This window comes from Carcharodon carcharias, chromosome 4, assembly GCF_017639515.1.
Source record: "Carcharodon carcharias isolate sCarCar2 chromosome 4, sCarCar2.pri, whole genome shotgun sequence".
Lineage (NCBI taxonomy): Eukaryota > Metazoa > Chordata > Chondrichthyes > Lamniformes > Lamnidae > Carcharodon > Carcharodon carcharias.
Genome location: NC_054470.1, coordinates 185,604,963 through 185,616,066, shown reverse-complemented (window position 1 = coordinate 185,616,066; position 11,104 = coordinate 185,604,963). Strand labels below are relative to the sequence as shown.

Genomic DNA, 11,104 nt, shown 5'->3' with positions numbered 1-11,104 from the left:
TTACAGGCAGAAACTTCTATGTCAATGAAGGAAAAAGATCCAGCCTAAGAAAATCTGCTCTTAAGCTACATGTAGGCAGAGACTTGAGTTGGCCTTGAACTCTCTACCTGAGGAACCATACTAAGGCTCTGCTATTGCACCTTGACAGAAGATAATAAGAGAAGTCGGCCACTGCGAACATAAAATGTCAATAAAGGGAAAGTGGATGTGCTGTACTTATATTTCCAGAAGGCATTTGATAAGGTGCCACGTCAAAGGTGATTACAGAAAATAAAAGCTCATGGTGTAGTGGGTAACATGTTAGTATGGATAGAAGATTGGTTAGCTAGCAGGAAACAGAGGGTAGCCATAAATATGTCTTTTTTGATCCATTCATGGGATGTGGGCATCATTGACTATCCCTAACTGCCCTTCAGAGGGCAATTAAGAGTCAACCACATAACTGTGGGTCTGGAGTCACATGTAGGTCAGGCCAGGTAAAGACAGCGGATTTCTTTCCCTAAAGGACATTAGTGAACCAGATGGGTTTTTACAACAATTGTTTTATTGCTGTCAGACCAGTCCAGATATTTATTGAACTCAAGTTTCACCATCTGCTATGGTGGGATTCAAACCCTGGTTCCCTAGCAAATTACCCTGGGTCTTTGGAATACCAGTCAGTGACAAAACCACTATGCTACCAACTCCTCCAGTGGTGGGATGTAATGAGTGATGTGTCACAGGGATCAGTGCTGGGGCCTCAATGTTTTACAATTTATATAAATGACTTGGATGAAGGGACCAAAGGAATGGTTGCTAAATTTGCTGATGACACAAAGATAGATGAGAAAGTAAGTTGTGAGGAGGGCATAAGGAGGCTACAAAAGTGACATAGATAGGTTGTGAGTGGGCAAAGATCTGGCAAATGAACCATAATGTGGGTAAGTGTGAAACTGTCCATTTTGGCAGGAAGAGAAAAAATGCATATTATCTAAATGGGCAGAGATTGCAGAGCTCTGAGATTCAGAGGGATTTGGGTGTCCTAGTGCATGAATCACAAAATGATAGTGTGCAGCTACAGCAGGTAATTAGGAAAGTTAATAGAATATTCTAATTTATTGTGAGGGGAATTGAGTACAAAAGAAGGGAGGTCATGCTTCAGTTATAGAAGGCATTGGTGAGACCACACCTGGAATACTGTGAACAGTATTGGTCTCCTTATTTAAGGAAGGATGTAAATGCATTGGAAGCAGTTCAGAGAAGGTTTACTGGACTAATATGAGGAATGGGCGGGTTGTGTTGCTGAGTTTTTCCAGGTATTTTTGTTTTTGTTTTGGATTTCCAGCATCAGCAGTTTTTTGTTTTTATCTTTGTGTTATATGGAAAGTTGGTTAGGTTAGGCTTGTATCCACTGGAGTTTAGAAGATTAAGAGGTGGCTTGTTCAAAACCTTTCAGATCCTGAGGGGTCTTGAGAGGGTGGATGTGAAGAGGATGATTCCTCTTGTGGGAGAATCTAGAACTAGGGGTTATAGTTTAAAAATAAGGGGTTGCTCATTTAAGACAGAGATGAGGAGAAACTTTTGCTCTCAGGGGGTCGTGAATCTTTGGAACTGTTCCTCAAAAGCCAGTGGAAGTCTTTGAATATTTTTTAAGGCAGAGCTAGGCAGATTCTTGATTAACAAGGGGGTGAAAGGTTAATGGGGGTAGGTAGGAAGTTACAGTCAGATCAGCCATTATCTTTTTGAATGGTGAACAGGCTTGAGTGGCTGAGTGGCCTACTCCTGCTCCATGCCCATGTTCATATGAGCCAACTAATCTGTCCTAAACTGTCAGAGTTTTACTTCAGTGGACCAAAAAGACCACAGGCCTACATTGCTTCAAGTCTTCACCCCAGGGAAAAGCAAGTATAACAAAGAGCACATGAAATCATAAAATGTAAATGCATACTACGTATAGAATTGCAATCTCTTCCTGAGTGTGTGTGCATCTGTGTCCGTGTGAGTGTAAACGGGGCTGTAGTTGCATATAAAACAAAAACAGAATTACCTGGAAAAACTCAGCAGGTCTGGCAGCATCGGCGGAGAAGAAAAGAGTTGACGTTTCGAGTCCTCATGACCCTTCAACAGAACTGTCGAAGGGTCATGAGGACTCGAAACGTTAACTCTTTTCTTCTCCGCCGATGCTGCCAGACCTGCTGAGTTTTTCCAGGTAATTCTGTTTTTGTTTTGGATTTCCAGGATCCGCAGCTTTTTTGTTTTTATCTCTGTAGTTGCATATATTCGGTTGTTGTACAATAAACATTTATCTTTCTTTTAAAACTTACAAGAACCTGTCACTTGCCTGTTCCTGACAATTGAAGCACTTAGAGGAGTTAAAATGCTTTTTTTCTTAAACACACTATCTTCGATCAATAGATAGGTGAAAAAGGAAGGGGAGCTATGCCAATCACTGTAGTAGGAGGGTCTGGTATATACAGGGTTAATGTTGGACTGAGTACAGTAAAGTCCACACAATGATTTAAGAAGGCAGATGACCTCGACCTAGGGTCAGTGTGGTATTTACTGGCCAGAGATGTGTTAAGACCCAAGATGGAGATAGCTCCATGCTTGTACCCTTTACAGCATGTATGTGTATAGTTACAAGTAGTTAATAAAGACTTGCTGTTAACATACAGAAGTTTACAATGACTTCTCTAACAGACACATTCTGCAATATCCACAGTTCTCTGGGGTGGAGAGCTCCAGAGATTCACAATCTGCTGAGTGAAGCAATTTCTCCTCATCTCAGTCCTAAATGACCAACCCCTTTTCCTGTAACTATGACCCCTAGTTCTAGACTCTCCAGCCAGGGGAATCACCCTTTCAGCATCTACCCTGTCAAGTCCTCAGAATTTTATACATTTCAATGAGATCACCTCTTGCTCTTCTAAGCACCAGAGAATTGACTTAATCTCTCCTCATTTTACAACCCTCTCATCCCATGGATCAGTCTACTGATCCTTCATTGCACTCCCCCTATGGCAAGTACATCCTTCCTTAGGTAAGGAGACTTAAACTGTGCACAGTATTCCAAGTGTGGTCTCACCAAGACCCTATATCCACAGCACCTTCCTATGCAATCGCAGAAGGTGTAACACCTGCCCCTTTACCTCCTCCGTCCCCACCGACCAAGACCCCAAACACTCCTTTCAGGTGAAGCACGGCTTCACTTGCAACTCCTTCAATTTGGTCTACTGTATTCACTGCTCCTAATGCTATATTCTCTACGTTGGGGAGACTAAATGCAGACTGGGGTGACTGCTTTGCAGAACACTTTCGCTCAGTCTGCAAACATGATCCAGACCTTCCTGTCGCTTTCCATTCCAACACATCACCCTGCTGTCATGCCCACATGTCCGTCCTTGGCCTGCTGCAATGTTCCAGTGAAGCCCAATGCAAACTGGAGGAACAGCACCTCAACTTCTGACTAGGCACGTCACAGCCTTCCGGACTTAACATTGAGTTCAACAACTTCAAACTTAAAAAAAAATTGAATTAAATTAATTAATTTATTATTTTTTCCTATCCCACCCTGCCATGCCCGCCCAGTAACACTCCCTTTGTCTTGTGTCCATGACATCCTTGTCCAATCTCCCCTGAGCTCCTACCTATCCCTGACCTTCTATCTTGCTCCAACTGCTCCACCTACTCTCTTCAGCAGTACAAAACCCATCACATTTCTATTTCTCTTTAGCTCTGAAGAAGAGCCATACAGATTTGAAACGTTAACTCTGTTTCTCTCTCCACAGATGATGCCAGACCTGCTGAGTTTTTCCAGCAGTTTTTGTTTTTATTTCAGATTTCCAGCATCCTCAGTATTTTGCTTTCACATATAGCACTGCCATCTTATACTCCAATTCCTTTGTAATAAAGGCTAACATACCAAGCACTGTTCCTTATACTACTTGCAGGGCGATGGTGGCATAGTGGTAATGTCACTGGGCTAACAATGCAGAGGTCTAAGCTAATGCTCTCTAACATGGTTTCAAATCTGACTAAAGTAGCTAGTAGAATTCAAATTCAAGTAATAAAACCTGGAATTTGAAACTAGTCTCAGTAATGGTGACCCATTGAAGCTATAATTGATTGTTATAAAAGCCCATCTGGATCGCTAATGCCCTTTAGGTCTGACCTACATAGGACTCCCAGTTCACAGTAATGTGGTTGGCTCTTAACAGCCCACTGAAATGGCCTTGCAAGCCACTCAATTCAGGGGCAATTAAGGCTGGGCAACAAGTGTTGCCCTTGTCAGTGATGCCATGAAAGGCTAAAAAAATGCACCAGTTACACCCTGCCATGCTGAAAATTACACATTTATTCCTACTCCTCTGTGTTGTGTCCACTAATCAATCCTCAGTCCATGCTCCCACTTTTCTCCAAACTCATGAGCCCTAATTTTGTGTAATAATCTCGTGTTGCACCCTATCGAACGCTTTTCGAAAACCCAAATCCCCAACCCCCACCCCCTGCAATGTGCCCTGCTAGCTAGAGAGTTAGTGAGGTGGAGAGGTTTAGAGCAGGGACGCTACCCTGTTGGTTTCATACCACAGTAACTGAAAGAAAAATCATTCTTGGGATGTGGGCATCACTGGCAAGGCTGGCATTTATTGTCCAACTCTAGCTTCCCCCTTGAGGAGTTGACGGTGGGTCTTCTTCTTGAACCATTGCAGTCTGTGCAGTGAATTTTGCCAGTGAATGGTGGTGTAGTTTAATGGATCGCTGACTTGCGCTTTCCCTGAGTTGTATTCAAGCTAAAAAAGGCTGCTAGATTAGAAAACACTCTATGTAGTAATTATGCTGAAAGAACTGCAAGGCTGGCCACAATTTAAATGGGAGTGCAAATTATGTCAGCCAGACGGTCTCTGTGCATTCCTCTGATATGAGGGAGGCTTGTTTACAGATTATTTTCAGTTGTTGGAAGCTTTTAGTTACACGACAAATTCATCCAGAGCAGCTCACGCAGGCTGAAAGATTAAAACATATTGTGGTTAAAAATTAGCTCGAAATACAAGTTAATAAAACGCTCGTGCATATTGAGCCAGATGTGCAGGGGCAAAGGGAAAAAACAAACTCATTAAAGGATCACCCTGTACAATGACTGTTTTGCCAAAGGTGGACAGTCATAGCCTCTCGCAAACCTGAAATCCTGCAAGGGTGTGAAGTTTGAACAGGAAATGCAGGAATTACACAGCAGGTCTCTCAAAATGTGTGAGGCATCAGCTTGTGTTGCATTTCCTGCAATGGTCACTACATTTCAAAAATGCTTCATTAACTGGAAAGTGTTGTGGGCCATCTTGAAGGCTGCGATATACAGTGAAAGTCCCTCTTCTCGGCCTAAATGCAGCAGTAGCCCCACCGTCGCTGCATGTGGCGATGTAGTTCATGACTGGAAATGCTCAGCAGATCTGGCAGCATCTACGCAAAAGGAAAAAGAATGAACTTTTAAGGTAGATACATAGAAACATGCAAATTAGGAGCAGGAGTAGGTCATTTAGCCCCTCGAGCCTACTCCACCATTTGATACGATCATGGTTGATCTGATTATGGCGTCTCTTTTCCTGCGTACTCTTTGACCCCTTTGTTAGTCAAGGATCTATCCAACTCACTCTTAAAACTATTCAATGATCCTGTCTCCACTCTCTATGACCTTTCACCATTGATCTGAAACATTAACTCTGGCCCAGATTCTCTCTTGTGGTGAAATCCCAGAAATGACTGGAAATCCGAAGTCCCACCCCACCCCCTCGCCACCCCCCTGCCAACACGGCATGTTCCATTTTTACAGAGGGGTGGAAGTGGAGTTGGGCCAGGGTTCTCACACGTATGGAGTCGGCCGTTTAAATCACCAGCCAAATCCACTGAAGTGGGATTCTGGCAGGCCAGGAGTGTGAAACAAGGGTGGAGGCTGCCGGGTGCAGAGGTGGACTGGGTGGGAGACCTGCTTCTGCGCTCCAGCATTGTGTTGAATCAAATTTTTTTTTTTTTAAAAAACAGCCCTCACACCACCCAGCCCCCTTCCCCCACCCTACAAGCTCCCCATGCCCCAATTATGGAAACCTATGCTACCTCATGACCCCCACCAAACCCCCATCTTTCCTCATAAAGCAGATGCCAACCCATGCCCCTCTAACACCTCCCCATGGCCCCCATACCCCCTTTCCAACCCATGCCCCTCTAACCAGCCCTCACTGCAGTTTGGGCCAGGGAAGAGGAGGTCTGAGCTTTGTGGGTTAGTTTGGATAGCCAGCCCTTTGGAGTGGTAGAGTGCCCCTTTGGTTATGGTCCTGGGACACCTTTGAGATAGGTAAGGCACCCTTTAGGTGAGTTAAGACACACTTTGGGATTGTTAAAAGTAAACATGATTGTGCATAAAAAGTGCATAAGCTCATTAGAATTGTCAAGCTGGCAAGGAACTGTCAAGCTGTCAAGGAACTGTCGAAAAACTATCAAGCTGTCAAAGAACTTGTCAAAGAACTATCAAGCTGTCAAGGAACTGTCAAAGGATAATAGGTAAATTGGCATGGAGGGGATAAGGGCAAAGGGTGGTGAGTGGGGGCATGGGCTGACATGGTGATATGGGGGGGGAATAGGGGTATGAGGGACAATGAGGGCTGGTTAGAGGAGCAAGGGTTGGAAAGGGGGTATGGGGGCCATGGGGAGGTGTTAGAGGGGCATGGGTTGGCATCTGCTGTATGAGGGAACATGGGGGTTTGGTGGGGGTCATGAGGTGGCATAGGTTTCCATAATTGGGGCATGGGGAGTGTGTAGGGCGGGGGGAGGGGGCTGGGTGGTGTGAGGGCTTTTTTTTTTAAAAGAAATTGATTCAACATAATGCTGGAGTGCAGAAGCAGGCCTCCCGCCCAGTCCACCTCTGCACCCGGCAGCCTCCACCCTTGTTCTGGGGGGCAGCAGGTCTGACTTCCAATCCACCACACCCCTCCCCCCCCCCCCGACCCTCACCCCGAACTGCGAGTGGCCATTTTTATAAGTTGGGTTCGCAGAGCTGGGAATTCTCCCCGTCTCTTGCGCCCCTGACCCACGAGCGAAAACCTGGGCCTCTATTTCTCTCTCCACCAATGCTGCCAGGCCTATTGAGTATTCCGAGGGCTTTCTATTCTTATTTCAATTTCAAATATCCGCAGCACCCTGCTTCAGTGCTACATGACTGGCACGATATTTAAAACATAATACATCTTACTGAAGTCGAATGATACAGGCCCGACAGTTATAATATTAGGAACCTTGTTGACAGCACAAGAAGCTTGTTCATCACTGAACCAAACCTTTTAAACACTTGTTAATTTTCTGATAGTTTGATCTCCTCTCATCATTCCCTTGCTGCATTAAGCCTTCTATGTTTATTTGAAAAACCACTCGAAACCATCTTATATTTGTTCATGGTCATGCCATGCCTATTTATATCTATCCCATTTTTGTCCAAGTACATTCTGGTAGGTCTACAAAAGCAGGCTGAAAATTACAGCTCATATTATGTCGTGCAAACAAAATGGACCAAATTTTAACTTGCATGAGAGAGTGGGTCTTCAGTGAGTTAAAATATCATGCAATGTGTCTGCAGGAATTGGAATGTTTTTTATTCACTCATGGGATGTGGATTTTGCTGGCTAGACCAGCGTTTGTTACCCATCCCTAGTTGCCCTTGAGAAGGTGGTGGTGAGCCGTCTTCTCGAAACGCTGCAGTCCATGTGGTGTCGGTACACCCACAGTGCTGTTAGGGGGGGAATTCCAGGATTTTAACCCAGTGACAGTGAAGGAACGGCAATATATTTCCAAGTCAGCATGGTGAGTGGGTTGGGGTGGGGGTGATCTTCCAGGTGATGGTGTTCATTTGATTTGCTTGTCAGGAAGAGTAGATTGTCCTGGCATACTCTGGGTATTGCAGATGTACACAGGGAAGGTTAAAATTGTAATCTCTCTCCCACGCACATGAATACATGCACAATGAGAACATGCCAATGTGAGTTGTAGATGTCAACTCATGAATTTTCCAACTCATACCCTTGAATGCAAAAAAAAAAGGTGCAGGCTTATCTGTGGATGGTTCGCAAACAACTCTAGCATGTCAGGTGCTTGCTTAGTGATTTCCTTTCATAAATGTATATCCTTTGTGCTTTTGTTTATCATTGATACGATTCCCAACGCTGCATATTCACTTGAATGAAGTGGGAAAACAGGAGGTGAAAACTGTGTGAAGAAGATTTTTTTGAACATTTTGCTTTTGCTAATTTGACAAAAATTAAAGCACTTGCTTATTCAGTTTCCCTCCGGCACCACCTTTATCCGCCTTTGAATCACTCACACTGAATGGCACCTTAACAGATTAATAATTATTTGAGCTCAGCACAAATTTTTTGGCCTTCTGAGATGTGACACTTTGAATTTGGTGATGATATCGAGCCTGTTGCCACTGGAGCACAGAAGGTCGAAAGGGGATTCAATGAAGGTTTTACCAGACGACCGAAAGAAGCTCAATGCCATCTAGGACAAAGCAGCCCGCTTGATTGGCACCACCTCCTTAAACATTCCCACTCTCCACATTGGCAGCAGCGTGTACCATCTACAAGACGCACTGCATCAACTCACCAAGCCTCCTTCAATAGCACCTTCCAAACCTGTGATCCCTACCAACTAGAAGGACAAGGGCAGCAGACACATGGGAACACCACTGCCTGCACATGACAAGTTCCATAAGACACACACCATCTTGATTTTCAACAATATCTCCGTCCCTTCACTGTCACTGTGTCAAAATCCTGGAACTCCCTCCCTGACAGCACTGTTGGTGCACCTACACCACATGGACTGCACAGTTCAAAAAGGCAGCTCACCACCACCTTCTCAAGGGTAATTAGGGATGGGCAAGAAATGCTGGCCTAGCCAGTGATGCCCACGTCCCATGAACAAGGGAGGGAGTTCCAGGATTTTGACCCAGCCACAGTGAAGGAATGGCAATATATTTCTAAGTCAGGATGGTGAGTGGTTTGGAGGGGAACTTGCAGGTGGTGGTGTTCCCATGCGCCGGCTGCCTTTATCCTTCTAGGTTGTAGAGGTCCTAAGCTTGGGAATGAATTTTTAAAAAATGGACTTTGATCAGGGAAGGTTGTTTCCTCTGGATGGGAAGTCAGTGATGATAGATCATCAAGTTAAATATAGTTTAATGATTATAATAAAGTGGGCAAGCAACCCAGGAGATTTTGAGCTTAGACAGTAGATACCACAGATTTGTTTGACAGCAGTGGGTGGGTGTGGGTTGAGGGTAATCAAAGCTAAACCCGTTCCTATCAGTAAGCAAACCAGACACGTGGGGGATGAGCTGTTATTAGCTGTATTACTGAAATCAGCATGATTTCTAGAAATATGCATTTCTTAAAACCATCCAACTCTATCAATTTGTTTCAGAAACAAATAAGCCAGTATTGCAAAATATGAAAACGGGGAGTATAATTTGACTGTGTATTGCTGCAAAACAGATTTTCAGTTAAAATGTGAAACATACTGGAAATTCCAGGAAATTATTACGCGACTACGCACAGAGTTCCAGGCAGATTCGGAGCTAGAAGGAAGAAAACCGGTGTGAGGACAGAGTGAGTGTTTCAGGGAGAGTCGGGGTGGGAATTCAAGGGAGACTCAGGGCGGGATGTCCCAGGGACAGTCGTGGTGGGAGTTTCAGGGCAGGAATTCAAGGCAGACTCTGGGCGTGAGTTCCAGGAAGATTCAGGGTGGGAGTTCCAGGGAGATTCAGGGTGGGAGTCCAGGGGGATTCAGGGTGGGAGTTCCAGGGGGATTCAGTGTGGGAGTTCCAGGGGGATTCAGGGTGGGAGTTCCAAGGAGATTCAGGGTGGGAGTCCAGGGGGATTCAGGGTGGGAGTTCCAGGGGGATTCAGTGTGGGAGTTCCAGGGGGATTCAGGGTAGGAGTTCCAGGGGGATTCAGGGTGGGAGTTCCAGAGAGAGTCAGAGCTGCAAGTTCCAGGGAGAGTCGGGTGGGAGTTCCAGGGAGATTCAGGATGGAAGTTCCAGGGAGATTCAGGATGGAAGTTCCAGGGAGATTCAGGATGGGAGTTCCAGGGAGAGTCGGGGGCGGGAATTCCCATGAAAGTTGGAGGCGGGAGTTCCAGGGAGAATCGGGGTGGGAGTTCCGTGGGAGGTGGGGCGGGGGTTCCAGGGGCAGTCTGGGTGGGAGTTCCAGGGGGAATGGGGGTAGGAGTTCCAGGGGGAGTCTGGATGGGAGTTCCAGGGACAGTCGGGGTGGGGGTTCCAGGGAGAGTCGTTGTGGGGGTTCCAGGGGGAGTCGGGGTGAGGTTCCAGGGGAAGTCGGGGTGGGAGTAATAAAGTGTAGAGTGTCAAGGGTTTTATTAATAATGGCAAAGACTACAAGAGCAAGAAGGCTACGTTGAGCTTGTATAAATCATTAATTTGGTCTCTACTGGAGTATTGTGTCCAGTTCCGGCCACCGCACAGGAAGGATGTGAAGGCATTGGATAGAGTGCAGAAGATTTATGAGAATGGTCCTGGGATGAGGAACTTCAGTTATGAAGATAGACTGGAGAAGTTAGGGCTGTTTTCCTTAGAGGAAGGAATGTTGAGAGGAGATTTGATAGAGGTATTCAAAATCATGAGAGGTCTGCACAGAGTAGATAGGGAGAAACTGTTCCCACTTGTGAAAGGATCGAGAACGAGGGGGCCCAGATTGAAAGTAATTGGCAAAAGAAGCAATAGTGATATGAGGAAAAACTATTTCATGCAATGACTAGTTAGGGTTTGGAATGTACTGCCTGATGGTGTGGTGGAGGCAGGTTCAACTGAGGCATTCAAAAGGGAATTAGACTGTTGTCTGAAAAGGAAGAATGTGAAGGGTTAATGGAATAAGGCGGGAGAATGAAACTAGGTGAGTTGCTCATTCGGAGAACCGGTGCAGATATGATGGGACAAATGGCCTCCTTCTGAGCTGTGCCAATTCTGTGATTCTGTTAAGTGGTATGCTCTGAGGAATTCCATTTCCCATGAGGACCTCAGTTTGCATATCAATGGTGCTGTGGGAAGAGGTCCACTCTTGGCACTGTGGTG

General features: G+C 45.4%; 1 protein-coding gene across 2 annotated transcripts in view; it reads right to left on the bottom strand.

Annotated features, from left to right (window-relative positions):
- Nucleotides 1-5,318: 5,318 nt before the first annotated feature.
- Nucleotides 5,319-11,104, bottom strand: part of aadat (aminoadipate aminotransferase) — a 118,718-nt gene continuing 112,932 nt past the window's right edge. Inside the window, exon 13 of one of the 2 annotated variants that reach the window (XM_041187012.1) lies at nucleotides 5,319-5,433. In XM_041187012.1, the coding sequence (XP_041042946.1) occupies nucleotides 5,353-5,433 (81 nt within the window). In that variant the 3' untranslated portion in view covers nucleotides 5,319-5,352. The remainder of the gene's footprint in view (nucleotides 5,434-11,104) is intronic. The other variant, XM_041187011.1, reaches the window with a different exon arrangement.